Raw genomic sequence first — 27,317 nt, 5'->3', positions numbered from 1 at the left:
CTCTCTTGCTCAGGGCTGGTGCTATTCTACCATCTGAACCATGCCTGAAGTCCAGCATTTTGCTGGTTAATTGAAAATGGAATTTCACAGACTTTTCTGCCCAAGTAGAAATCCTCCTCTTGTGCAGCTACGATTACAGGCATGAACTACCGAACTCTACTCACTCTTGGCTGAGGCAGTTAACTTGCCCTCTCTGGGGCCCTGCTTCCCCAGGGTCCTCCCCATCTCCTGGCCTCAGTTTCCAGCTATACACTAAGGAGCCTCGCATGTAGCCCAGAACTCGCCTCCATTCATGGAAGTCCCACACACCCAGTCCCAATGCTCTCCTTCTGGACCCACAATTCCCAGACCTACTGAGAAACCTGACTGACGGCTGCCTTTGACGACCCCCCTCCAAGTCCCTCATCCCAACATCCAGCCCTTCCCCAGCTCCTCTCCCGCCTCCCTGGGCCATGCCAGGGCCCCCTGGGTGGTGGCCGGTGGCCGTACCTTACCCGCCCCAGCCAGAAGGCTTTTCAAGGCGCATCCTATCGCTCCCGTCTCCTGTGGGTCCCCACTTGGCTAAAGGTGACTTTTAACCAGCTCTAGTAGGCCACCTGTGCTGAGTTCCCGAAAGCCGACAAGACCAGGCTCGGCTCCTGGTCTGCCCAGGGCACCTTGTGTGTGTGGGGGTGTCTCTGTGCAGCCCTTGGGGGCCTCCCCATGCCCTCTCCCTCCCTCCCTGCAGGACAGGTGGCCCTTCGAGGACGGGGATGGGCTGGGGTCCGGGGCCGGCGCGGGGCGGGCGGGGCGCCGGGCGGGCGGGAGGGGCGCGGGCCTTGGCGGCGCCGGTGGAAAGAGCGGGTGAGGCCCCGCCCCGCCGCGCCCCGCCCCGCCGCGCCTCCCGTCCCCCACTCCGCGGCGGGCGGGCGGGCAGAGCGACGCGGAGCTCCGGCGGCGCGGACCCCGACGACGCCCCGGCGGCCGCCCCGCAGGTAACGGCGGGCAGGGGCCCCCCGCGCCCATCCCGGTCCCGCGCCCCACACTCCCGCGGATCGCCCGCTGCAGCGCCTCTCCCTCCCGCCCCTGCCGCGGGCGCGCCAGCCCCGGACAGCGCCCGCGGGGCCCGGCCGAGGAGCGAGCGGCGGCGCAGCCCGGCTTCCCACCTGTGAAATACGGGAGCATCTCCTTTCCAGGCCGCGGAGAGGGCCCCCCGCGGCCTTCCAGCCCCCCCGGCTCCCCTCTCCTCATCTTCCTGCCCTTTCTGATCCGCTGCCCCTCCTCGTGCCTCGGTGTCCTGCCTCTGCCCCCCAAGTCCCTCCTGCTAAGTTCCGGGGCCCTGCTCAAGAACTCGGGACCCAGGTCCCCAGAAAACAGCCTCTGCCCGTAGTAGCTCCAGGAGGTGCCCCAGGTAGGGAGCCCCGAGCTCTTCTCTGGAAGGCCCGGGAACGGGGTGGGCAGTTCCCTCTGACTTTGCTCTGTGTGTGTGTGTGTGTGTGTGTGTGTGTGTGACACTGTGTAGGGTTCCTGACACAATTGCACTACTGACCCCAAGCAGAGCATCCTGGCAGCCCAGGGTCTTCCTACCACCTCCTGTTGTAGCAGAGCTGGTCCCAGGGTGCGTGTGCGTGTGCGTGTGCGTGTGTGTGGGGCAGGTCTGGGGGCTTTGGGGGGGGCAGGCAGGCTGGAGTAAGACAGCAGGGTGCCCCTCTCCCGGGACTTGAGCTAAGATAGATCCTCACTGCCCTGAACAGAGGGGCTCTCCGGGGAGGAACTGAGGGTCTAGGAGAGGCTTAAGGAGAGCTGGTAGTCTTGGTGAGGGCATAGATGCCAGCTGGCTGGGCTAGTGCACCCTGACAGACCCTTGGGCATGGAGACATCCCAGAGGGTAGTGAGGACTAACCACAGATATACACAGTCACCAGAGTGGTGTGTGAACCCCAGTGTCAACTGGATTCTCCTTCCAGTGGAGAATCACACAATCGTACACCGGATCAAACATTTGTTAGCCACATGTCAGCATACTTCTCTCCTCTCTCTCCCCCTGTCCCTCTCATGCTCTCTTTTTCTCTCCTCTCTCTTTCTCATCTCTCTCCTGCCCTTCCCCCCATCTGCAGGCTCAACAGCAGGCCCTACATGGCCCAGCCAGACATACTCATGCACACATGTGCGTGCCTTCACACACACACACACACACTCTACATGCTCACCAGGGTCTCTCTCCGGTTTCATTTTGTCTACCAAGTGCATATGAGTGTTTCCACTCTGGCCCAGAGGAAGGGAAGGGAACAAGGAGAGGGGATGTGTCTGTGAGCGGGAGGGTGGGCTGTCAGCCTGAGCCTCCAGGCCCCACTGCTTCCCCTGCCCTGGGCCCAGCTTCCCAGTCCCTCTGGCCCCCCACCAATCATTCCAGATCCCTCCCAGTGGTAGTCATAGGGCCCCTTGTTGGAAAGAAGGGACCTCAGAAGAGCTAGCCCCAAAAGTTGAGTAGAAGAACTAGAGAGGCCCAGTGGTCCCATATGGAATGCAGCTGTGGTCACGGGAACCTGCTGAGGAACCCATGGGGAGGAACCCTGCAAGTCAACCCAGAAGCGCGTGCCTGGGGGTGCAGACGGCAAGGCCATTCGGAGTCACCAGGAGGTGACTGCTGCTTTCAAGAATACTGAGAATTTGGGCTGGGAAGGTGGCTCAGTGGTAGAGCACTTGCCTTGCATGCATGAGGCCCTAGGTTCGATTCCTCAGCACTACATAAGCAGAAAAAGCCAGAAGTGGCGCTGTGGCTCAAGTGGTAGGGCGCTAGACTTGAACTGAAGAGCTGAGGGACAGCGCCCAGGCCCAGAGTTCAGGTCCACATGACTGGCCAAAAAAAAAAAAAGGATAATGAGAATTCTGTCCAATACAGGGGTGGAAGGGTGGCACATGTTGCTGGAGGGGAGAGCATGTGCAGAGCATCTCTCTCTCTCTCTCTCTCTCTCTCTTTCCTTCCCTCTCTCTCTCTCTCTTTCCTTCCCCCCCCTCTCTCTCTCTCTGAGACAGTGAGTAATAGGGCACTGTTGGGTCACACAGTGGGGAGTAGGAGGGGCTCATATTGCTTGGAGGTCAGATTTCCAAGGGTCTTGTTCAAAGGCAGGGTGTGAGCTGCTGCGTGATGCAATCTGGGAATCACTGGCTACTGGGGCAAAAACGGGAATCTCTGAGGCAGGGTAGCATGGGAGGAGGCTGGGCAGTTTGAGGAGGAAGAGGGAGTTGAAGTGCCTTGTTGCCCTGGGGATGAGAGGATGAGGTGGATGGAGAGGAGTCAGGGGCGGGCCTGAGTGGCCGTGGGGTGAGGAGAAGGTGGGCCGGGAGCTTTGTACTGGAACCCTATGATCTGTCCCAGAAGGAGGCAAGCGCAGGAGAGATGTGGGTTTGGCTCCAGGGTCTGATAAGCTGCAATGACTGGACTAAGTTGGAGGTAGTGTTTGGAAGCTCTGAGGAACGTACAGAAGCTAGAATGAGTGTGCCAGGCCAGAGTGTGCACCTGTGTGCCCAGACATTGGTCAGACAAGTCACTCTCCCAGGAAGAGAGTTCTAAAGCTCTCTGCTCTGGACATTTCCAGATGGGTAGGATGTGGACGGTGTGTCTGGAGTGAAGGCAGCACGTCCAGAATGAAGAACTGACCTTGAGAGTCAGATGGGCCTGGCACTGCCCATCAGTGAGCCTCAGTTTCCTTAGCTACTCAGTGTGAATGCCAGTCCCTGTCTCCAGGATCCTTTTGCCTGTTGGAGGGGTGAGGAGTGGTTCCAGGTCACAGCTTTTAGAACTTTCACCCAGATTTCCGATCAGTGTCCATCACCTCTGTGATGGACACAGGGGAGACTGGGCCTGCCTCCACTTAGATTCTCAGAAAGTTTTGAATGAGGTTAGGTGCCAGTGGCCCACACCTGTAAGCCCAGCTGCTCAAGAAGCTGACCTGGAATATTGAGATTTGAAACTCTTCCAGGCAGAAAAATCCATCTCCAGTTAACCACCAAAAAGGTGGGCTAGAGATGTGGCTCAAGTGGTAGAGCACCAGCCATGAGTAAAAAAGCTGACCAGGAGCACAGGCCCTAGGTTCAAGCCCTGGTACCAATACAAGAAGTGTGTGTGTGTGTGAGAGAGAGAGACAGGCAGACAGACAAACTGAAAGACAGACAGACAGACACAGACATACAAAACACAGAGAGAATAGAGTGTTAACTGTCCCCAGGCAGATTGGATGAGTAGGATTTTTGTTTTTGGAGAGCAGAGAGGCCCACCTTCACAGGGGGCAGAGGACTAGTACCTCCTGGGGAGAGGCAGCCTGCAATGCTGGCCTGAGGTATGAGGTATGTACTCATACATGAAGGGATAAAGAGTCTACAGGGCACTAGCTGTGCACAGGTCTATGCTCACATTTCTCATTTAATCCTTGTAACCATGCTGCAGGGCAGGAATTAGTGGTCCATTTAACAGAAATGAGTGGAGGCTCAGCAAGGTCAGCACGCAGACTGTTGAGTATTGGTCTGTGAGGATCCCTAGCTTTTGTTGCTTATACTTACCTCTTCCACCACTACCCTCTCCAGGGTGTGGCATGGTTGCTGAGCACCCACAGGGTGCCAGGCATTTCTATAGCACAGGTTGTTTTTCTGGGAAGGAGGTGGGCAGCATGGGTTGCTCAGAATGAGGACAGAGTTAGTGTTTTCTAGTATCTAAGACCCCCTTGGTGATCTCTGTGATGGAGAGACCTCAGCCTTGGTAAGGAAGGAGCCTGAGACCAGAGCCCTGGCCTCTGCTCTTAGTTCTGCCTCTAGTTGCTCTGTGACCTCAGATAATCTCTTCTGAGTCCATAACCCATCTATGAGATGGGCCAGTCATACCAGCCTGGATCTCCCTAAAGCCTGTGGTGAGTGGAAATGAGATTGTGGGGTGGGGAGGTCGTATTTCCTTTCCTGAAAGATCCCAGAGGCCAATTTTTTGGCCTCCACCCCCAGCCAGTGTCTGCAGCCCTCATGACCTGGAAGTTCTTCCTTCTGTCTAGCCTTGTCTCTCCTGCTGGGCTGGCTGCTGCACAGCTCTGCGTGGGCCCTCCAGGCCACGCTCCCTGACAGGCGACCACGCTCAGCTCAGCTCGTGGCAAACATTCTTTTCATAGTTCCCAGAGCACAGCAAATCCGCTGCTTAGCCAGGAATGCAGCGCCCCCCTCCTACAGTGGCAGCAGGGGCTGGGCCAGGGTGGAATCTCTGGTGGTCAGCCAGGAGGAGCTAAGGAATTGGGAGGAGGCCCCCAACACTGTGTCTCGACTAGGGAGGGGGGAGCTGTCCTCAGCATCTTTGGACTCATTCAAGCTCAGTTCAAGCTCTGGGACCATCCCCTGCTGGCTAGCTGCTGAACTTGAACAAGTGACTTCTCTGAGCCTTTTTCTTAGATTTGGGGCCTTTTTCTTATCTTGCTCCTTCCACAGGACTGCTGGGTGGCATCACGGTAAGAAGATTTATCATCGTATCAGTGAGCCTTCAGTGGAGTCCTGTATGACCAATTCTGCTCTCATTCTGGCATCCAAAATTGATTTGTTTTGTTCTCCCATTTCTTGCTAGAAGAATTGCATTTCTGGGCACATAGACCTGTAATCCTCGCTCCTCAGGAATCCGAGATCTGAAGATCACAGTTCAAAGCCAGCCTGGACAGAAAAGTTGGTGAGACTCCTATCTCAAATTAGCTATTGGAACTGTAGGTACAGTTCAAGTGGTAGAGTGCCAACTGTGAGCAAAATAGCTGAGGAAGAGCTTGAGGCCCTGAGTTCAAGCCTCCATTCTCTCTCTCTCTCTCCCTCTCTCTTACACACACACACACACACACACACACACACACACACACAAATTGTATACAGTGATTCTTTCAACCTATGATTTAAAAAAAAAGAGATGATTAGCCCAGAACCTACCAATAGTGTGGGTGCAGGGGGGCGGGGGGGGGGGGAGGGAGGGATTCACCTCTGGCAGGAGTGACTGCTCACCTCGGGGCCCCAAGCCCCTCCATTTAGAAAGTGGGAGTGGGGAAGTAGGTCTGGGAACTCCTCACTAGCTGTGGGTACAGGGTGCAGACTGTCCTTCCGCCATCTGGCCTGGGATTTAGGCTTAGCCAGCAGCAGGCTTTGTGCAGAGGAACAGTGCCGTCTGAAAGGGCTCAAGAAGAAGATTAAGGAGGGGAGTTAAGAACAGAGTCCCATTGAAGGGGGCTCAGGCACTGCCCTGGCACAGCCACCCACCCTGCTTTCCCATTTTGTGAAACTGAGGGAGGGCTCCAGAGTCCCTTGGCAGTAGCTGTCCACTCGGTACTCAGCCTTTCCTGTCCCCGGAGCCATCTGGTTGTGGTTGGCATGGTGGAGATCGAGGGTGGAGCAGGACCCAGATCTCCCCCCAGTGTGGGGACTTTGGTTCTTTGGGGCTGGGCAGATGTAGGTGTAGATCCTGTCCCCTTCCTTCCTGCCCTGTAACCCGGGGGCTAGATGGGAGCAGTCTGAGCCCCAAACCCCTTCTCAGTAAAACTGGACAACTGTTCCAAGACTGCAGGGGAGTTTGCTAAAACAATGCTCCGCGAACATGCGAGTACTGTTCTGGTACTCCCAATGTGCCTGGGATTAGAAACAGTTATTAAGGGCTAAAACTGATGGAGAGGGGAAGAGCCAGTTTGGAGCTGAGCCCAGGTCTCTGACCCTCATGCCTTGTCAAAGCATTTCTTGGTCTGACAGCAGCCAGACCTGTCATGTGAAGTCATTTATGCAGTTAGTGGTTAAGAACCCAGGCTTTGGAGCCAACAGCTCAAGTTAGGTTCGGACTTGGTCCCTCAGCTTCCCTGTCAGTAGAAAGGGTTATTGTGGGGATTAAACAAGATGATAAATGATAATACCCAGAGCCATTGTAGTGGTACACATTGTAATTTCAGCCCTTAGAAAGATGAGGCAAGGAAGTTGGAGAGTTCAAGGTCAGTCTTGGCTACATAGTGAGACCTTGTTTCAAAAAAAATAATTCGGGGGGGAGGGGGGAGGCTGGGAAGGGATGTGAAGGGTAAACAAAGGAGGAGGCTGCAATGCTTGGTAATAAATGTACGCATTATCCTGCCCATGTAATTGTAACTCCTCTGTACAGTATGTTCACAAATAAAATTAAATTAAATTAAAAAAAAAAAAACAATTCAGCTGGGCACCAGTGGCTCACGCCTGTAATCCTAGCTACTCAGGATGCTGAGATCTGAGGATCATGGTTCAAAGCCAGCCTGGGGAGGAAAGTCCATGAGACTCTTATCACCAATAAACCTCTCAGAAAATTGGAAGGGGCACTGTGGCTCAAGTGGTAGAGTGCTTGCCTTTAGCGGAAGAGCTGAGGGACAGCGCCCAACCTAAGAGTTCAATCCCCATGACTGACAAAACAAACAAAGACAAAAAATTCAACTGAGTCCTAGAGACTCACACATGGAATCAGTCTGAGATCTGAGGATTGTTATTTGAAGGCAACCCGGACAGAAAAGTCCATGAGACTCTGATCTCCAATTAACTACCAAAGAAGCCAGAAGTGGAGCTGTGGCTCAAGTCAGTAGAGTACTAGCCTTGAACAGAAACAGTCAAGTGTGAGCATTGGCCCTGAGTTCAAGCTCCAGGACTAATACATACACACACACTTACAAGGACTAGCCTGTTGCCTAGTGGTAAAGCACTTGCCTAGTGTGTGCAAGGCTCTGCGTTTAATCTTCAACACTGAAAAAGACAAAAACAAAAACCCAGAACAGTGCCTCGCAAAATAAATATTAGCTGTGATTAATTAGTTAAATTTTTGGTCTGGCCGGGCTTCGATGACTCATGCCTGTAATCCTAGCTACTCAGGATGCTGAGATCTGAGGATGGTGGTTCAAAGCCAACCTAGGCAAGAAAGTCTGTGAGACTCTTTATCTCCAATAAAACCACTCAGAAAACTGGAAGTGGCACTGTGGCTCAAGTGGTAGAGCGCTAGCCTTGAGCTGAAGAGCTGAGGGACAGCGCCCAGACCCAGAGTTCAGGTCCCACTACTAAAAAAAAAATATTTCTTTTTGGTCTGTTTGGGTTTTGTGTCTCCCTACATGCTGAGGCTGGGGAATTGAACCCAAGGCCTCACGCACACTAGTCAAGCGCTTTGCCAATGAGCTCCATCTTTAGCCCAGTTCTTGTTTATTTTGTTTCCATCCTCTTCATCCCTCCAGTGTGTTCAGGGTTTTCTCACCTGCATACCCTCACTAGAGCTCTTCCTTGGCCCGGATCATAATTCCCCTCCCCCCCAACCCCCCCCTCACCCTCGCCCCAGTCAGTTAAATTCCTTTTCCACTTTCAAAAGCCAGACCCAACAGAACTCATTTTTCCCCAGCCTCATGGTGGGGGAGGGACTGGGCTAGAGAAGCTGGGATGCAGCTAAGTGGGACCTTTCATCCAGGCTGGGGGCTTGGAAAATGGAATCTTGACTAGCTTAGGGATCTTGATGTTCAGACTGGCCGGATGGAGGCAGAGCTCGCCAACTTGGAGAGAAGGCCCAGGATGGGCTGGTTTTGGCATTGGCTGCTTGTGCAGCCACGGTGAGGGCTGGGATGCCAGAGTTTCCATGGGAGTGGGCAGAAGCAAGCAAGCAGCTGGGGGAGAGTGACGCAGCTGGCAGCCCTTCTTGCCAGGTGGGTTGGCTGGGTGTCCCCTCCTCATCCACCTAGGAGTCCTGTCTGGGTTGGACTCTAGCTATTGTCCCTCTGTGTAGCCACCTGGACTAGGGCCTTGGATAGAGCCTGGCACTGTTTTTGGTTGAAGCAGAAATGGGGACCTGGCCATCCAGGGCTTGGACTACACCACCTTCCTACTCCACAGCCTTCCATAGCTCCCCACGGACAAATGCAAGCGTGGCTTTTAAGACTTCCCCTCCTCCCCCCATTCCAGCCGCAGCTCCTGTCTGTCCTCCTCAACCCTACTCACACTTCTGGGCCTTCCCTATATCTGTCAAGGCATCCCTACAGCCATCTCCAGTACGTGTGTGTGCATGCGTGTGTGTGTGTGTGTGTGCATGTGTGTGTGTGTGTGTGTGTGTTGGGGCTTGAAATTAGGGCCTAGGTGCTGTCCCTTAGGTTTTTTACTCAAGGCTAGTGCTCTACTACTTGAGCCACATCTTGCCTTTTGGCTAATTAGAGATGAGAGTCTCAAGGACTTTTCTGCTGGGTCTGGTTCTGAACTGAGATCCTCTCTGTAATCTTCAGATCTCAGCCTACTGAGTAGCTAGCTTGAAATTCTTTATTTTTATTTTTTTATTTTTGGGTCGGCCGTGGGGCTGGAACTCTGGGCTTGGGCGCTGTCCCTCAGCTCTTCAGCTAACGGCAAGTGCTCTACCACTTGAGCCACAGCGCCACTTCTGGTTTTCGAGTGGTTTATTGGAGATAAGAGTCTTACAGACATTCCTGCCCAGGCTGGCTTTGAACCGTGATCCTCAGATCTCAGCATCCTGAGTAGCTAGGAGCGTGAGCCACCGGTGCCCGGCTTTGAAATTCTTTTATCTTACCTTGTCTACCTTTCAGACTCCTCATCCTTCAGAATACAGCTTCAATATGTCTTCTGCCTGGAAGCATTCTGAGGGGATAGGGAGAGACCGTGCATCTCCCACATCCCGGAGATGTTAGTTACTTGCATGGCTGTCACCTGTCTGATGCTTCCAGCAGGACATGGGATAGAGATGCTTTTTTTGGCGGCCCAGTCCTGGACACACAGCATGCATGTCTCCCAACCTAAGGGCCACTGCTAACTAGGGCTGATGCAGAGAGGGATTCTGCCAGTATGGATCCAGAAGCCCCCCCCTCCAGCTCCCCTCTGATAAAAGAGGACATGTCCACCTCAGCTCAGGTACTCTGAGCACACTAAGTGTACATGGAATTCAGAAAGAGGGGGAGTATGGCCCAGCCTGTGACACCAGGCTCATTTAGTGCCCCTGGGTCCAGCGGGGCTACTGGCAAGAAGCTGTGGCCAGTGCGGTGAGGCGGAGGGTCAGGTATGGGGCATCTCGGCTTCTGGTGGCTTCTTACTACTCCTCTCCATCCACAGGCCCTGCCTCCATTGAGACCTCCCTGGCTCCTTTGATCTGAAAGGTAAGCGCAATTGAGATCAGGCTGGATGAGGCCTGCGCTTGTTGCTGTCTCACCCTGCCTTCTCCTGCTGGAGTAGAAGCCCCTCCCAGGCCCAGGGTGTCCTTGAGGGCAGCCTCTCTTACAGGTGACCTCAGCTCCCTGTGCACTGTAAAACTCCGGCTGAATCGGAAGCAGCTTTTTCTCATTTGTGAACTATTTTGCCCAGCTCCTTGGCACAGCAGTGTTTGCTTGGCCCAGCCTGGGTGCAGTGGCCTGGCTGCACTCCCACCGGGCCTGTCTCTGCCCAGCCAAGCCCCTCCTGCTGCTGCTGCCGCCACCATGCAGGGAAGCTTCGAGGCCCAGGAGAGAGGCCCAGGAATCTTGGCAGGCTGGGGCAGCAGCAGTGCCGGTGGCGTTCCGGAAAAGGCTGCAAATGCGAACCAGAAGGGGAAGGAGAAGGGTTGGAGCCTGAAGTCCAGCCTGCCCGGCTTAAGGCCGGGATGGCCAGATCCGGGGACCCTTGAATTAGAATCATTCTGGACAGGCTCGAGGCCTCTGCTGGGAGGAGCATTCGGTAGAGAGGGGTCAGCTGCTTCCAGTCACCTGCCTGAGAGGCCAATCCATGATTGCTCTGCTGTTGTTTCCTCATGAGCTTTCCTGGTTTGTCTGCCCTGCTTGATTGTTCTCATCTCTCTGCATGCTCTAGTAGTTGAGAGGTTCCTCCCCAAGCACAGGGGGGACCAGACTCAGAGATAGGCAGAGGCCAGAAGCCTGGAAAGTAAATGCAATTAACTGTAGAAAAGAATGCTCAGTCCTGGCCCTCTGTGGCCCAGATCTGGGGAGGATTTGAGAAGAGCCACAGAGAAAGGGGCCCTCTGGTAAGCCACCCTGGGGGCTGGGCCCAAGGTGGGAGGGGGGCTGCCAGTATGTCCCTGAAGGCAGACTTGCTGAGCATGTGCTCAGTGCCACCCATAGTCAGAGTGAGGTGGATGGGAGGAGGGGTGGGCACCTAGAAAAGCTGCTCTGAGGGCTGGGAAGGTGGCTCAGTGGTAGAGCGCTTGCCTTGCATGCTCGAGGCCCTGGGTTCGATTCCTCAGCACCACGTAAGCAAAAAGAAAAGAGCCGGAAGTGGCGCTGTGGCTCAAGTGGTAGAGCGCTAGCCTTGAGCCGAAGAGCTGAGGGACAGCGCCCAGGCCCAGAGTTCAGGCCCCATGACCGACCAAAAAAAAGAAAGAAAGAAAGAAAGAAAAGCTGCTCTGAGGGAGGCAGGGAAGGCTGCTTGGAGAGGCGGCTCCAAAGCTGGGCCTTAAGTGAGGAAGAAGAGTGATCCAGGTACAGGTGGCTCTAGGGAAGCCATGGGAGCCAGGGGGCCTGGATCAGAGGTACCCAGGGATGGGGTATGCAACTCTTACCTCCTCCGCTTGGGAGCCAGGGGGCCTGGATCAGAGGTACCCAGGGATGGGGTATGCAACTCTTACCTCCTCCGCTTCTGTGTCCCCCATGGTGAGAGGCTGGCTGTCATCAGGATGCAGCAAACCCGCTAGGAACTTTTTATTTTTAATTTTTAAAATTTTTGATGGTCATGAGGCTTGAACTCAGGACCTGGACAGTGTGCCTGAGCTTTTTCACTCAAGGCTAGCACTCTACCACTGTAAGCCACAGCACCACTTCTGCTTTTCTGGCAGTTAATTGGAGATAAGAGTGTCACAGTCTGTCCTACTTGGGCTGGCTTTTTTTTTTTTTTTTTTTTTGTCAGTTGTGGGGCTTGAACTCGGCCTGGATGCTGTCCCTCAGCTCTTCAGCTCAATGTGAGTGTTCTATTACTTGAGCCATAGTACCACATCTGGTTTTCTTGTGGTTTATTGGAGATAAGAGTCTCACGGACTTTCCTGCCCCGGCTGGTTTTGAACTGCGATCCTCAGATCTCAGCCTGAGTAGCTAGGATTATAGGCAGGAGCCACTGGCGCCGGGCTCCTGGGTTGGCTTTGAATCATAATCCTCAGATCTCAGCCTCCTGAGTAGCTAGGATTACAGGCGTGAGCTACCAGCTCCCGGCTTCCAGGAACTTTTTAATCTGTAGCCCTAATTTTATTTATGTGAGAGTTTCAGACCCATAAGGTCACTGTCTCTGGATACCTGCTTCCTGCCCAGGAGCTCTGCAGCCCCTTCCCCGTCAGACACTTGTCTGTCCTCTGCCTGGACTGTTCACTGTTTCTTGTGGCCTGGTGACCTCTGATTTGTCCTTCAAGACTCTGTCTAGGGCTGGGAAGGTGGCTCAGTGGTAGAGTGCTTGCCTTGCATGCATGAGGCCTTGGGTTCGATTCCTCAGCACCACATAAGCCAAAAGCCAGAAGTGGCACTGTGGCTCAAGTGGTAGAGCGCTAGCCTTGAGCTGAAGAGCTGAGGGACAGCGCCCAGACCCAGAGTTCAGGCCCCACGACCGGACCCCCCCCCCAAAAAAAAAGACTCTAATACTGCTTCCCAAGCTGGGGTCCCCTGTGGCCTGGGTGCCTCACTTGCCTGGTGAGAGATGTGGGGACTTGAACGAAACTGAAGCCTGACAGGGCAGACAAGAAAGAGGCACCTTCCTATGCAGCCATCTGCCTGGTCTAGCATGGCCACCACTTTCTGCCCCTGACTCGATTCCAGGCTGCTTGGACTCAGGAGTGTCCTCACTTGCATGGTTAAACTTAGTGGGCTGTGTCAACAGTGATGGAGCACAGAGACATCAGACCCCTCATTCCCTGTAAGACCCCACCAGGGCAGGCCGACACAGGGCTGAGATAGCATAAGCAAGTACAGACCATCAGGGCTGTCTTCCAGGTGTTACCAAGCGTGTCAGGGGGGAGATGCGGAGACACGCAGGCAGTGACAGCACAGCCGTGGACAGAGATGGTTCAGATGGAACAGATATGGTTCCTCTACTGAGCTGACTTCCAGTCCTTCCATCCCCCACACAGCCCTTCCTCCACCATGGTCTCAGCTTCTCTACGCTCACAACCAGCCTCTCTACCCTGTCTGCTCTCCTCCTCCAGGCAGCCACATGCGTGGCAGAGTAACATGAAATTTATCCTCTTGGTACTAGGGAGCCACTGGAAGGCACAGAGGGCCTTGGAAGGGTTGTGTTCCTCGTGGCCCCCAGGCAGGCCCCCTCAGCCTCGCCCAGGGGCTGGGCAGAGACGCTGAGGTGAGGCCTGGATCACCCCTGCAGAGTCAGGGTTGGGACCGGGAATGTGTGTCTCAACAACCATCCTGATGATTCTGGTCAAGGCTAAAGTTTGGAATCTATATGGGCAAAGCTGAAAAAACAGAGAGGAGAGGTGGGGACGGCGGGGGCTGGGTGAGAGACTGCTATGATCACCCATATAATTATTTGGCAATTAAATTGAGCCTTCGTGGTGGAGTGGCTGGCATGTGTCAGGCATTGGGTTGCTGTGTGTGTGTGTGTGTGTGTGTGTGTGTGTGTGTGTGTGTGTTGTGTGTGTGTGTTGTGTGTGTGTGTGTGTGTGTGTGTGTGTTGTGTGTGTGTGTGTGTTGTGTGTGTGTGTGTGTGTGCTGGTACTGGGGCTTGAACTCAGCCTGGACACAGTCCCTTATCATCCAGGCTGGTGCTCTATTACCTGAGCCACATCTCTATTTCTGGCTTTTTGGTGGTTCATATTGGTGTTTCATGGACTTTCCTGCCTGAGTTGGCTTTGAACCATGATGATCTCATATCTCAGCTCCTGAGTCTGAGCCACTGGCTGGCTCTTGGCTGCGCTGCATTTTGGAGGTGTACAGGTCTCTGAAGGGCAGAGGTGGTGGGAAGAAAGAGAAGTGAGAGAATAGAGGAGACAGAGCCACGGGTTTGGATCTGCGATCTGAGGGTCAGGCATAGAAATGCCATGTGGAGTTGTGCAGGCTGGGTGCCCAAGAGTGCCCAGGAGGGGCAATGGCTGGGGGGAGGCAGCATCTCCTAATTGTACCAAAGCAGGATAGGCTCGAGAGAGTCTTTTCTTCCCTGTAAGGAAAGAAAGAAGGGCCAAAAGTGATGTTGAGCTTTGGCCTGGGCAGCTGGGGGTGGGGGAGGAGGAGGTAATAAGAGAGACAGAAATGAGAACGGTTTGGGTGGAGACAGCAGAGGGATAGGCAAAAGTGCTTGGCTGCTAGTGCAGCAGGAGCTGAAGGCCCCAGGGGGAGGTCGGAGCTGGAGGAGGGAGGGGAGTCCTTGGTGATAAGACCAGAGCTGGGGAAAGGGGAGGCTGGGTCCACAGAGACTGTTCCAAGAGGATGTGAGCCCAGGTTCTGGGACAGGTCTGCGGAGCAGGCTGGGGACTGGGCCTATGTGGACTTGAGGCTGGAGAGTCTGGAAAGCAGCAGGGCAGGCATCCACAGACCAAGAAGACCCTAAGAAGGAGGACCTGGGTCTTGAGTGGGAAATGGAACCCCTATTTCAGATATTAGGTGGAAGAAGGGCTGGCGGGGCGGGGGTGGGGGGGGGGAGGCTTGGGAGCCCTTCAGACGTGTGAACAGCCCAGCTGGGGAAGCAGGACTGGGGGTCAAGCCCTCTGCTCCAGTCCTCCATCCCCCTCCATTCCAGATCCATAACTCAGTTTTAATCCTGAGTAGGCTCTGTGGTGCCTGGTCAGCTTTTCTGAATGACCAGGGAATAGTTAGCAAATAGACTTTACGTGGTCATTTCACAAGATCCTAGGTTTGAGTAGCAAGCCACTTGAGTCTTTTGAGGGCTGGAAGACAGGTGTCACTTGGTAACAGGAGGATTGGTGGTTGGACCAAAGTGAGACTTCCTGGTCATCAGGAATAAGGCAAGCGGGCATACCTGGAGGGGCTGGAGGGTCAGATGGTCTCAATGATCTTTTTCCAGGATCACTGGCCCATAATCACCCAGTGGGTAAGGAGCTGTGCAGAGGGACCATGGGCCCCTGGTCCTGAGGCCCAGTGCTTCCCAGGGCTGGCCCTGAGAGGGAGCCCCTGAGCTGTTCCTCTGAGCAGGTGCCAGAGACAGAGCCCAGGAGAGTGGCGTCAGGCCTGCAGACCAGAGAGAGGCACGGAGTCTGGGGAGTGGGGCCGAGGATCCGCAGAAATGTCTCCACAACAGGAAGCGTCTCATAACATACCTGTGGTTTGGCTGGCCAGCCGAGCGCCTCTCCACCGCTCCTCCGGTTAGCCGCCTGCCCGTCTGGGGTGGTGGTGAGGAGCCTGGGGGCCTGGATTCCACCCCCCATCCAAGGCGCTGAGTGCTGCCTTGTCTGGGGTCACGCCAGCCTCACCCTGCCCGGTCCGTTGGAGCCTGGGAGGTGGCCTGGGGTCCGCGGTGCTCTTCCTGTCCTCTGTGGTCTGGACCTCTGCTGTGGCCGAGTGTCAGGACCTCACTGTGGCGGGGTCTCCTAAGCGTCCTCTGCTGTTTGCCCCTGGCGTGGGTCCCTTTGGCAGGGCTCGGTGGGCAGGCCTCTCCTTGGCTGTTTCAGGGTGGAGGTCTTCCCACTGGGGCCCGTCCCGTCTGGCCTGAGGGACCCCGTAGCACTCCCCACTCCCGGCCCGTCTCCTTGTCTCCTTGGCCTCCCTGGGAGAAGGCCAGGCTGCCACAAAATGCTGACTTGGAGGAAATGCTGTTTTACGGGGATTTGTTGAAAAGGGGGGAAATCCCCGTTAAGGACTTGCAGCTGTCCAAACACCGCGTCTACCCCGCTGCCGCCATGGCTCAATCCCCTGAATCAGCGTCTCCTGGATGTGTCCCTCCTCAGGCAGGCTCCATACCCCTGCAGCCCCACCTCCCAAGAGGTCACCAGAGAGGGTGATGGCTTGCCCCAGGGTCACACAGCTAGTCATGGGCAGAGCTAGCTTAAGCCTCAGGACTGTCCCGTTGGACCTCCCCTGACACCCTGTGTGCCACCAACCCTTGCCTGGGGAACTAAGAACAGATGAAGCCCTTGCCTCCTCTCTTCTCAGTGCTGTCATTCTTAGCTGAAACTCTTTAGTTAAGACCATCTGGATGTCCCCACCATTTCCCATTCTAGCCCTGGGGAGCCCTCTCATCTGGGAGAAGGGACTTCCTGGTTGGTGTGATACATGTCTATGTGAAGTCTGAGTGAGGTACTGGTATGCACCTTAAATCTGATGGTAGAGCTGGAATGTGGCTTAGTGGTAGAGTGCTTGCCTAGCATGCCTGAAGCTCTGGGTTCAATTCCTTAGCGCCACATAAACAGAAAAAGCTGGAAGTGGCACTGTGTCTCAAGTGGTAGAATGCTAGCCTTGAGCAAAAGAAGCTCAGAGACAGTGCCCAGGCCCTGAGTTCAAGCCCAGGACTGGCAACAACAACAACAAAAAAATCTGACAGTAGCAGGGTGCTGGTGACTCACACCCATAATCCTAGCTACTCAGGAGGCTGAGATCCAAGGATTATGGTTCATAGCCAGTCCTGAGCAGAAAAATTTGTTTTTTTTTGTTTGTTTGTTTTTGTTTTTTTTTTTTGAGCCAGTTATTGGGCTTGAAACTCGGCCTGGGCGCTGTCCCTGAGCTCTTCAGCTCAAGGCGAGCACTCTACCACTGAGCCATAGCACCACTTCCAGTTTTCTGGTGGTTAATTGGAGATAAGAGTTTCACAGACTTTCCTGTCTGGGCTGGCTTTGAACCATGATCCTCAGATCTCAGCCTCCTGAATAGCTAGGATTACAGGCATGAGCTACCAGTACCCAGCATGTTTGAGATTTTTATTGTCAATAAACATTTTTCACCAAAAAAGCCAGAAATGGAGTTGTGGCTCAAGTAGCCTTGAGCAAAAGAAGCTCAGGGACAGTGCCCAGTCCCTGAGTTCAAGTCCCAGGACACACACACACACACACACACACACACACACACACACACACACACACACACTTCAGATATTCTGGTTCTGGTTCACCCCGGTGTGCCAGCTAGGCCCTGTTGCTGGGCATGGAGTTGGGAGGGGGACGTGGGGACAGCGAGAGCAGAAGAGCCAGGCAGAGGCTCACTGGCATCAGCAGGGGCAGCTCATGGGCTTCCCCAAAGTGCAAGAATACATGAGGACTGAGCCGGGTGCTGGTGGCTCATGCCTGTAATCCTAGCTACTCAGGAAAGTTCAAGCCCCACAACCGAAGGGGGCGGGGGGAGAGAATACATGAGGATTATGGCCACAAAGGTGGAGAAACTCCAGGAGACAGAATGGGCTTAGGCCTGGCATGGTGTCCGCATGGTGGGAAAGGGGCGGGGACAGTGAGTAGTGGCAAGAGCTCCATGGATGCGGGGCTGTGTAGGCTGCGCTATGTCACAGGAGCAGTTATGCAGCTCCAAGGCCATTCTTTGCTCCCGCAGCCCCTTGAACAGGCTTAGTGCCCCCTTTCCCTGCCATTGGCTCCTTTCCACCTCCCAGCGCCCAGACTGGCACATGCCAGCTCTTCCTCAATCCAAGAGCCACAGCGACCCTCCCTCCAAACCCACAGGCGCCCCAAGCTGGAAGAGCGCCTCCCCTCTCTGCTTGCCCACTCTTCTGGCCGGCTTTTGCTCTTTGGTGTGCTCTCCTCCCTCCCGTCCCTCTCAGCCCTTGTGGCAGTAGCCACAGGCCTGCCCTCCCAGCTCCTGCACACTACCTCAGTGCTCCTCTGAGCCTCCGTCTCCTCTTCCGTAGAATAGGGACCCTGAGTAGCATCTTTTCCTGAGTGAGGTGGGAATTCAGTCATTTTTGTGCATAAGACAGGCAGCGCCTGAGGCCTGCCAGCTGCCGTCTGGCACTCTGCACTCAGGAAACATTTGCTTCAGGGCCTGGCTTGAGATCTGGTTCCTGATCTTAGCAGGGGTATCTCTGGCCTCTACCTGTCTCTCTTGTACACACACACACACACACACACTCACACACACACAGTGGGGTGTGGAAGATGCTGGGATAGGCAGGGGCCAGGAGCCCTTTCTAGTGGATCTCCATTACCAAGGAGGAATGAAAGGCACACAGTTCATTAGGACTCTGTCCCTGCCTAGCCTTAGGGCTTTTCCTCTGGCACTGTGACTGCCTAGGCGTCTTCCTGGTCTCATCACCCTCTAGTCCTACTGTGGAAAGCTGGTTACCCTGGCTTCCCTAAAACCAGGCCTGTCTTGAGTTCCCCTGTGGTAGTGTCCTAATCCTGGCCCTGGCCAAAGAAGGGTAGCAGCCATTCCCTCTGCTCTACTTCCTGTTCTACACTCTGCCTCTTCCTCCTTCCCACCCACCTAGCAAGCAGTCCCTCACCTCAGGTGGCCAGGGTGGGAGGATCCTGTCTTCCCATACTCAGGAGAAGTGGGGTGGGTGATGTGGTTAGGGCTGGGCTTAAGTATCTAGGCCAGTGCTGGTGGCTCACGTCTATAATCCTAGCTATTCAGGAAGCTGAGATCTGAGAATCTGGGATCAAAGCGAGCCCAGGCAGGAAAGTCTGTGAAGTGGAGCTGTGAAAGCTGTCAAAGTGGTAGAGAGCTCGCCTTGAGCAGAAGAGGTCAGGCTCAGCGCCCAGGCCCTGAATCCAAGCCTCACAATTGAACAAAAAAGAGTCCATCCTAGGTAGGTTCTGCCTATGAGTCTGTTAAAGAACAAACCCTTTACCCTATTTCCTCATCTCCGAATCAGGGGCAGCATACATCGCAGGCTGACCTAAGGGTTAAATGTCAAATGCCAAAACAGTGTCTAGCCTCATGCTCCATCAGCATCCCCCGTGGGCCCCTACTGTGCTGTGCAGACTTGAGTCCTGGCATCTGTCACAGTAAGTGGCCTACGCTCTGGATGGGAACTCAGCTCTAGCACTTACATGCCATGTGGCCTGAGCAATTTTTTTTGTGGTCTAAGCTCCAGCTCCACCCTCCCTCGCCCCTGCTTCCTTTTGGTACTGGGGTTGGGACCCTAGGCCTTGCACATGCTAAGGAAGTGCTCTACCACTGAGCCGTACCCCAGCCCTAAGCCAGAGCTGCTTCTTCAATAGGGTAGGGTGAGGTGGATAGGTTCTTTGCTTGTGATGATAATTAGTATTGATGAGGCCGTGAGAGTAGAACTTGACCTGGGGCACAGGGGAAACATATGTGGTTGGCGTTACTGTCCGGCTGAGGTTGCAAAATGGGTTAGTGGCTTCACAGCCGTCCCCAGATCTGCATTCATGGCTGCAGGTAGAGCTTTGCTCCTTGCTCACTGCCAGGCACAGGTGCAGAAAGGGCCCTGGGTGGAGTGAAAGGAGTCCAGAGAAAGGGTGTTCAGAGAAGAGGGACTTTCCTTGGGTGTGAAAAATGCCACATAGCCCCTCATTCAAATGATGCATACTGGCTAAATAAAGTGCAGTGATGATACTTGCACATTGTCCTCACAGCTCTGAGTAGCAGGCTGTTAAGCTGCCTTTTAGAAATAGTAGTTTTAGCCAGGCTCTGGTGGCTCACATCTGTAATCCTGACTACTCAGGAAGCTGAGATCTGAGGATCACGTTTCAAAGCCAGCCCAGGCAGGAAAGTCCATGAGACTCTCCAATAAACCACTAGAAAACTGGAAGTGGCGCTGTGGCTCAAATGTTAGAGTTGCTAGCCTTGAGCTGAAGAGCTGAGGGACAGCGCCCAGGCCGAGTTCAGGCCCCAGGATTGACCCCCCCAAAAAAAAGTAGTTTTGGCTGTGGTGGCTCACGCTTGTAATCCTAGCTACTCAGGAGGCTGAAATCTGAGAACTGCATTTGGAAGCCAGCCCAGGCAAGAAACTGTGAGACTCTTATCTCCAATTAATCACAGAAAAAGCCGGAAGTGGCACTATGGGCTCAAGTGGTAGAGTACTAGCCTAGAGCAAAAGAAGCCCAAAGACAGAGTGTAGGCCCAGAGTGCAAGCTTCAGGTCTGGCAAAAACAAAAGCAGTTTTATTGTTTTTGTTTTTGTTTTTGTTTTTTGCCAGTCTTGGAACTTGAACTTAGGGCCTGGGCATTGAGCTTCTTTTGCTCAAGGCTAGTACTCTATCACTTGAGCCACAGCGCCACTTCCAGCTTTTTCTGTGTATGTGGAATCGAACCTAAGGCTTCATGCGTGCTAGGCAAGCACTCTACCACTGTGCCACATTTCCCAGCCCAAAAAGCAGTTTTATTAATATATAACACATCTTACAACTGGCCCATTTAAATTCACAATGTAATTTTAAAATATATTTTATATTCAGAGTTGAGTGAATATCAGCATACGGTTTTATATTTTATCACCCCTAACTGAAATCCTATATCACTTAGTTCAGTGGCTCATGCCTGTAATTCCAGATACTGCTAGGTAGAGATTTGGAGGATCATGATTTGAAGGCAGCCTTGGCAAAAAGTTAACAAGAGTCCCTCCCCGCTCCCCCCATCAGCCTATAAGCCGGTGTGGTGGCTGTACCTTTACCTCAGCTATGCGGGTCATAGCTAAGAGGATCATTGTCCGTGGCCAACCAGGACACAAAACAGCCCTATCTGAAAAACAGTCTAAAAGCAGAAAGTGCTGGGGCTGTGACCCAAGCAGTAGAGCAAACTGTCTAGCAAGTACAAAGGCCCCAAGTTAAAACCCCAGTAAATAGAGATGGGGAGATCAGTAACAACACCTTATTCAAGTGTAATGAGGACTGAATTCTGGGCTCTGAAGAGCTCGGCTCGGGCCTGGCAGAGGGCCCAGCCTGATGCATGCTCATGGGTGTTATTTTGAAAAGATTTTTAGTGGGGGACACACTGAGGTCGGACTGGTGTTCCCAAAGGAACATCTGATTGCAGAGTGACTGGCTTCCAAAAGGCGGGCCTGAAAGGGGTTTAAGAAGGGGCTCCCACAGCCCCCTGTGCCTTTGGGAATTTCTCACAAATATCTAAATTCTGGTCTTCTTGTGAGCTGGGGGGGGGGGGCTGACTGACCCTCCTCTCTTTCTCCCTGCAGCACGCCCACAGACAGACGCCATGCTGGGGGCTCTAATGCCCTTGTCTTCTATGCTGCTACTGCTGCTGCTGCTGGGGTGTGGACCACGGGTGTCCGCTGGTGGTGGGGCTGGTGGGGCAGCAGGCTATGCCCCAGTGAAGTATGTGCAGCCCATGCAGAAGGGGCCCGTGGGACCGCCCTTCCGTGAGGGCAAGGGCCAGTACCTGGGTGAGAACGCACCCCTCCCCACATGCCTCAAACAGTTCCTGACTCCCCAACTCTCCTGACCTCCATCAGACCCTCCCAGGCCTCCAACACAGGCTCCCAGTCCCCACCAAAGTCCTCTCATGTCTCCTGAGGCTGCTCTGGGTCTTCTCAGCCTCAGAGTACCTGGAAATGGGCTGTGGCTGGCCAGCACAAGTGGTCCTCAGATGGGGGCAGGCTGGGGAAGTTGGGGTGATTTAGCTTTGGCTGGCCCTAAGGCAGACTGCTGGTGCCCCCTGGTGGCCACTGTACTCTCAGGTTTATGCAGGAATGAGTCATGGGCTCATGCGAGCCCTGGGTGAGGATAACCTGCAGCCCAGGAGACCCTTGGATGTCTCCTGAACTCCCCCTTCCATGAGGGCAGAAAGGGACAGCTAGGGATGGTTTTCCTGAGCAACTTCAGGGCCAGCTCCTCTCCAGTGTACCCCACACTGCTGCGGGGGATAGGGAGATAGGGGTTCCTACTGTCCAGGCCTTTGACCCGCCTCTTCTCCATCTTTTTTCCTCTCAGAAATGCCTCTACCACTGCTGCCGATGGACCTGAAAGGAGAGCCCGGCCCCCCTGGGAAGCCTGGGCCGCGGGGCCCCCCTGGTCCTCCCGGCTTCCCGGGAAAGCCAGGCACTGGAAAGCCAGGGCTCCATGGGCAGCCTGGCCCTGCTGGCCCCCCTGGCTTCTCCCGGATGGGCAAGTCTGGTCCCCCGGGGCTCCCAGGCAAGGTTGGACCACCAGGACAGCCTGGGCTTCGGGGGGAGCCAGGGATAAGAGGAGACCAGGGCCTCCGGGGACCCCCAGGCCCCCCTGGTCTGCCTGGCCCCTCAGGCATGACTGTCCCAGGAAAACCAGGTGCCCAAGGGGTACCAGGTCCCCCAGGATTCCAGGGGGAGCCAGGACCCAAGGGGGAGCCTGGACCCCCAGGAGATCGAGGCCTTAAAGGGGATAATGGAGTAGGTCAGCCAGGGCTGCCTGGAGCCCCTGGGCAAGGGGGTGCCCCCGGGCCCCCTGGCCTCCCTGGTCCAGCTGGATTGGGCAAACCAGGCTTGGATGGACTCCCTGGGGCCCCCGGAGACAAGGGTGAGTCTGGGATTCCTGGGGTTCCAGGCCCTAGAGGGGAGCCAGGAGCTGTGGGTCCAAAAGGACCCCCTGGGGTAGATGGTGTGGGGGTTCCAGGGGTAGCAGGGGTGCCAGGGCCACAGGGCCCCACGGGGGCCAAAGGGGAGCCAGGGATTCGGGGGCCCCCTGGCCTGATAGGTCCTACTGGTTATGGTATGCCGGGATTACCAGGTCCCAAAGGGGACAGAGGCCCTGCGGGGGTCCCAGGGCTCTTAGGGGACAGGGGTGAGCCAGGGGAAGATGGAGAGCCAGGGGAGCAAGGCCCACAGGGTCTTGGCGGTCCCCCTGGACTTCCTGGGTCTGCAGGGCTCCCTGGCAGACGTGGGCCTTCAGGGCCTAAGGGTGATGCAGGACCTGGAGGACCACCAGGAGTGCCTGGCATTCGGGGTGACCAAGGGCCCAGCGGTCTGGCTGGGAAACCTGGGCTTCCAGGCGAGAGGGGACTTCCTGGGGCCCATGGGCCTCCCGGACCAACCGGGCCCAAAGGTGAGCCAGGGTTCACAGGCCGCCCCGGAGGACCAGGGGTGGCAGGAGCCCTAGGGCAGAAAGGTGAGCTGGGGCTCCCTGGGCAGCCTGGCCTGAGGGGCCCCTCAGGAATCCCAGGACTCCAGGGCCCAGCTGGTCCTATCGGGCCCCAGGGTCTTCCAGGCCTGAAGGGCGAGCCAGGCCTGCCAGGACCCCCGGGAGAGGGGAAAGTAGGGGAACCTGGCACTGCTGGGCCCACAGGGCCCCCTGGAGTCCCAGGTTCCCCAGGACTCACCGGCCCTCCTGGGCCTCCCGGGCCTCCCGGCCCCCCTGGAGCCCCTGGGGCCTTTGACGAGACTGGCATCGCAGGCTTGCACCTGCCCAATGGCGGGGTAGAGGGCGCTGTGCTGGGCAAGGGGAAGCCACAGTTTGGGTTGGGTGAGCTGTCTGCCCATAGCACACCAGCCTTTACCGCAGTGCTCACCTCGCCCTTCCCTGCTTCCGGCATGCCAGTGAAGTTTGACCGGACGCTCTACAACGGCCACAGCGGCTACAACCCGGCCACTGGCATCTTCACTTGCCCGGTGGGCGGCGTCTACTACTTTGCTTACCATGTACACGTCAAGGGCACCAACGTGTGGGTGGCTCTGTACAAGAACAACGTGCCAGCCACCTACACCTACGACGAATACAAGAAGGGCTACCTGGACCAGGCATCTGGCGGGGCCGTGCTCCAGCTGCAGCCTAACGACCAAGTCTGGGTGCAGATGCCCTCGGACCAGGCCAATGGCCTCTACTCCACCAAGTACATCCACTCTTCCTTTTCGGGATTCTTGCTCTGCCCCACATAACCCGTGGGGGCCCTGCTGTCCAGGCCTCCTCCTCTTTAGTGGTAGAGCAACCTTTCAGTTACAAAGACCTCCATTTAAAGAGAACAGCCAGAGGCTGAACAGAGGCGGCCGTAGCCTTGGCTGGAGGAGACTGACTTGCTTCCCATGTGCAGGCTGAGAGCTTTACCAGAAGGGGTTGGCCTGAGTTCTTCTCCCCCAGATGTCTGTGCAGTAAGGGAGTTGAACCCCTGTTCCTGCCCTGCCTGGTCTGCAGGCAGGAACCCAGGTATTCAGTCCAGTCCCTATATACGTCCTGGCTGCTGCTGGGCCCCGATAAACCGGCTCAGCCAGAGGGGGCTGAGCTCCCCTCCATCCTCCGAGGGAAACAGCCCTTCCTGCTGGCTCCTGGATGGCACCTACTTAAGGGATGGGGATACTTGCTCAAGAAATGGGGTATAGGCTCCTTCACAGTCAGTCTTAGGAGGCTGGGGCTCTTCTGGCTCCCCAGGAACACCCGTGTAAGGACAGTTGGGAAAAGGAGGCAATGGAGGTGGTGTGGACACCCTGCTGCTAATGCAACCCCCAGGTGGTGCTGTGACATCATTGGGCCTATCCTGGCTGGGACAATTTTATGACCCTCTGCAGGATCCTGGGAAGGCTTTGGCCACAGACATGGGGACAAGTAGTCTGGGAGAGGTAGGGCATTGGGCTGGGGGCAGGTCAGTAGCTCTTCCCTCCATCTCCCAAGCTTCTCCCCATCCTTGTGCTGGTCCTGTTTAGGATGAGGGCAGTGAGCAGGCCAGCTATGTGCTGGAAAGATCATACTGAAGTATCTGCACAGATCATGTCATAGAGCAGGACTGATGATCAGACAAGAATACTCTTCCTTTTACCTACTGGACTGACCTGGTTTTCTCATTCCAAAATTTTTTTTTTGTTTTTGTTTTTTTGGGTCCAGTCGTGGGGCCTGAACTCTAGGCCTGGGCGCTGTCCCTCAGCTCTTCAGCTCAAGGCTAGCGCTCTACCACTTGAGCCACAGCACCACTTCTGGCTTTTTTTTTCTGCTTATGTGGTGCTGAGGAATCGAACCCAGGGCCTCAGGCATGCAAGGCAAGCGCTCTACCACTGAGCCACCTTCCCAGCCCTCTCATTCCAATTTTAAGGGATCCTTGCCACCCCCAACTAGTGTCCCCAAGGCAGAGCCTCTCATTTGGTGCTCTGAACAGGGGACATAGGAGCTTGAGGATGAAGGGTGGGTTGTGCCTACCAGAGGGATAATCTGTAGGAGACTCTTCTCCCTCCACGCACGCTCTGCAATTTCCTGTTGTAAGCAGGTTAGGGCCCAGAAGGCAAAGGCCCTGAAAGGCAGCCAACAGGCGGAACTGGAATGTTTCTGCCATCCTCCTCCGCTCCCCATCAGCGCCTCTGCAGGAGGCTGGCTGGCTGAGGTGATGGGACAGTTGCTGTCCATGCATAGATGGTCTTTGCTTGGTGCTCATAGCCTCCTCTAAGCCTGCCCATATCTCCATACCAAGTGTGAGCCTTGGTCACCTGTAAGTGATCTTGTTGCACTGTTCCAATTCAGGCCCACTCAACTGTCCATGAAGGCAGAGGATGGCTGATTTCTGACTCTCTAAGCTGTGGTTCCTCAGGTTGTGTGCCAACCCCCCTTCCCTCCCCCAACTTCTCCAATGATTCCTAAAAGAGAGAGAAGCAATCCTAGACTTGCCCGAGTGACTTTTTTGGGAGAAAAGGTTTTGGCTGGGGCTCATGGTGCATTTCTTCCTAACACCCTAGAGAACCAACTTAAGGAGTTAACCTTCTTCCCCGGGTCAAAACCACTTACCTGTTGTGTTAGGGAGCAGTTCTGATGGGTAGAAATCAACCAGCTCACAGTGGGCTTCCCAGGAAACAAGTAGGCACCGGGGAAGGCAAACAAAGAAGGCTTCAGAGCTAGCTCCATGGGATTCCACAAGCCTTTAGGGAAGGTGGCAGACATTTCTGAAATGTTTATGAGATGTGAGTTGCAGGTGTCCTTTGACTAGCTTTGATAAACAATGCCAGGTTTTAACTATGAAAACTACATTACCTTGTACATTTTTAATATCCTGATTCTCATTTTTTTAAGATTAAGGTTTAAGTGTTTTCCACTAGTTATTTCATTTCCAATCTGGTATAGGAATTTAGTTCTCTATTTATCATTTACCCTGTGTCAGTGATTCAGAAAATTGTACCAGGGAGCCAAAGACAGGACTTCTTTTTGAAAAGAAAAAAAAATTACACTATTGTGTTGACATGACCTCAATAAAATCTGTTGTATAAAACAGCACTGTGCTGACACTGCATTATGCAGAGGCAGCAAAGAAGGTCCAAGGACTTCTCTGGGCTCTTGTTACCAAGTGCGTTCCTCACCAGCTCTCCACCCTGGGCTTCTGTCACATCAGAAACCTTAGATGTTCCCATGTAGCAAAGACCCTGTATACTAGCAAGCACCAAGAGGCATTTTAAGAAACCAACGGGTAGCTGGGCGACAGTGGCTCACAACTGTAATCCTAGCTATTCAGGAGGCCGAGGATCATGGTTCAAAGGCAGCCCAGGCAGAAAAGTCAGTGACACTCATTTATCTCCACTAAACTACCCAAAAGGGCTGGGAATGTGGATTAGTGGTAGAGTGCTTGCCTAGCATGCATGAAACCCTGGGTTTGATTCCTCAGTACCACATAAACAGAAAAAGCTGTAAATGGCTCTGGCTCAAGTGGTAGAGTGCTAGCCTTGAGCAAAAGAAGCTCAGGGACAAGCTAAGTGCCAGTGTCTCACGCCTGTAAGCCTAAATCCTACTCAGGAGTCTGCCGAGGATCACGGGTCAAAGCCAGCCCGGGCAGGAAAGTCTGTGAGACTCCCTATCTCCAATTAACCACCAAAAACCATAAGTGGCATAGTGGCTCAAGTGGTAGAGCACTTGCCTTGAGCTGAAGAGCTCAGGGACAGTGCCCGGGCCAAATTCAAGCCCTAGGACTGGCAAAATAAATAAACTACAAAACAAGTCAGAAGTGGAGCTGTCACTCAAGTGGTAGAGTGCTAGCCTTGAGCAAAAGAAGCTCAGAGACAGAACTCAGGCCCTGAGGACTAGCACCAAAACAACAACCAAAAAACTAAAGGGCAGTAGCTGGAGCTGGGAGAGACAGATTGAACTTCATCAGAATATTCCTGTAATCTCTCAGGGGTAGTGGAGCATGACCGCTAGCTCAGAATCCCAAGGGCAAAACTTTGACATCTGATACAAATTATGAAATTGTGAATTTTTGCTCCTGAGGGCAAGGCCAGAGCCAGGCCCAGTGCTGAGGGTGGGGCTAGGGATGCTGTCCTGGGTAGAAAGCAACTGTTCACAGCCAGCTGCGCTCAGCAGTTGGCATACAGATCTGTCCTGCCTGGGGAAATATAGGGCAACCGACCTGAAACAGCAAAGGCTCTGTCGTCTGCCCTAGCCTTTCCTTCACCAAGCCTGGAAGCTTCTTAAGAGAATGCCCCTTGTTTTCCTTTGAGGTAGGGTCTCCCTATGTAGCTGACCTTATCCTGGCAATCCTGCCTCAGCTTCCTGAGTGCTAGGATTACAGATGCAGGCCACCCCACACAATTTAGGACATCCCCATGGTTTAGGGGAAGTGTCTTCTTCTCACC

The 27,317-nt window shown here is 54.6% G+C and overlaps 1 protein-coding gene across 2 annotated transcripts; it reads left to right on the top strand.

Moving 5' to 3' along the window:
* Positions 1–939: 939 nt before the first annotated feature.
* Positions 940–25,954, top strand: Col8a2 (collagen type VIII alpha 2 chain). Of its 2 annotated transcripts, none has more exons than XM_070008751.1 (5): positions 940–974; positions 5,576–5,674; positions 10,075–10,118; positions 20,991–21,197; positions 21,745–25,954. In XM_070008751.1, the coding sequence occupies exons 4-5, from the start codon at positions 21,011–21,013 to the stop codon at positions 23,658–23,660; spliced, it is 2,103 nt and encodes a 700-aa protein (XP_069864852.1). In that variant the 5' UTR covers positions 940–974; positions 5,576–5,674; positions 10,075–10,118; positions 20,991–21,010; the 3' UTR covers positions 23,661–25,954. The 2 variants fall into 2 exon arrangements, with proteins under 2 accessions (XP_069864852.1, XP_069864851.1); XM_070008750.1 differs by having other exon boundaries at positions 944–974; positions 5,579–5,674.
* The last annotated feature ends 1,363 nt before the right edge of the window (positions 25,955–27,317 follow it).

Source organism: Dipodomys merriami, unplaced genomic scaffold, assembly GCF_024711535.1.
Source record: "Dipodomys merriami isolate MVZ:Mamm:240054 unplaced genomic scaffold, mDipMer1.0.p SCAF_71, whole genome shotgun sequence".
Lineage (NCBI taxonomy): Eukaryota > Metazoa > Chordata > Mammalia > Rodentia > Heteromyidae > Dipodomys > Dipodomys merriami.
Note: the sequence above shows the minus strand (reverse complement) of the source record. Positions and strands in the feature narration are given on the sequence as shown.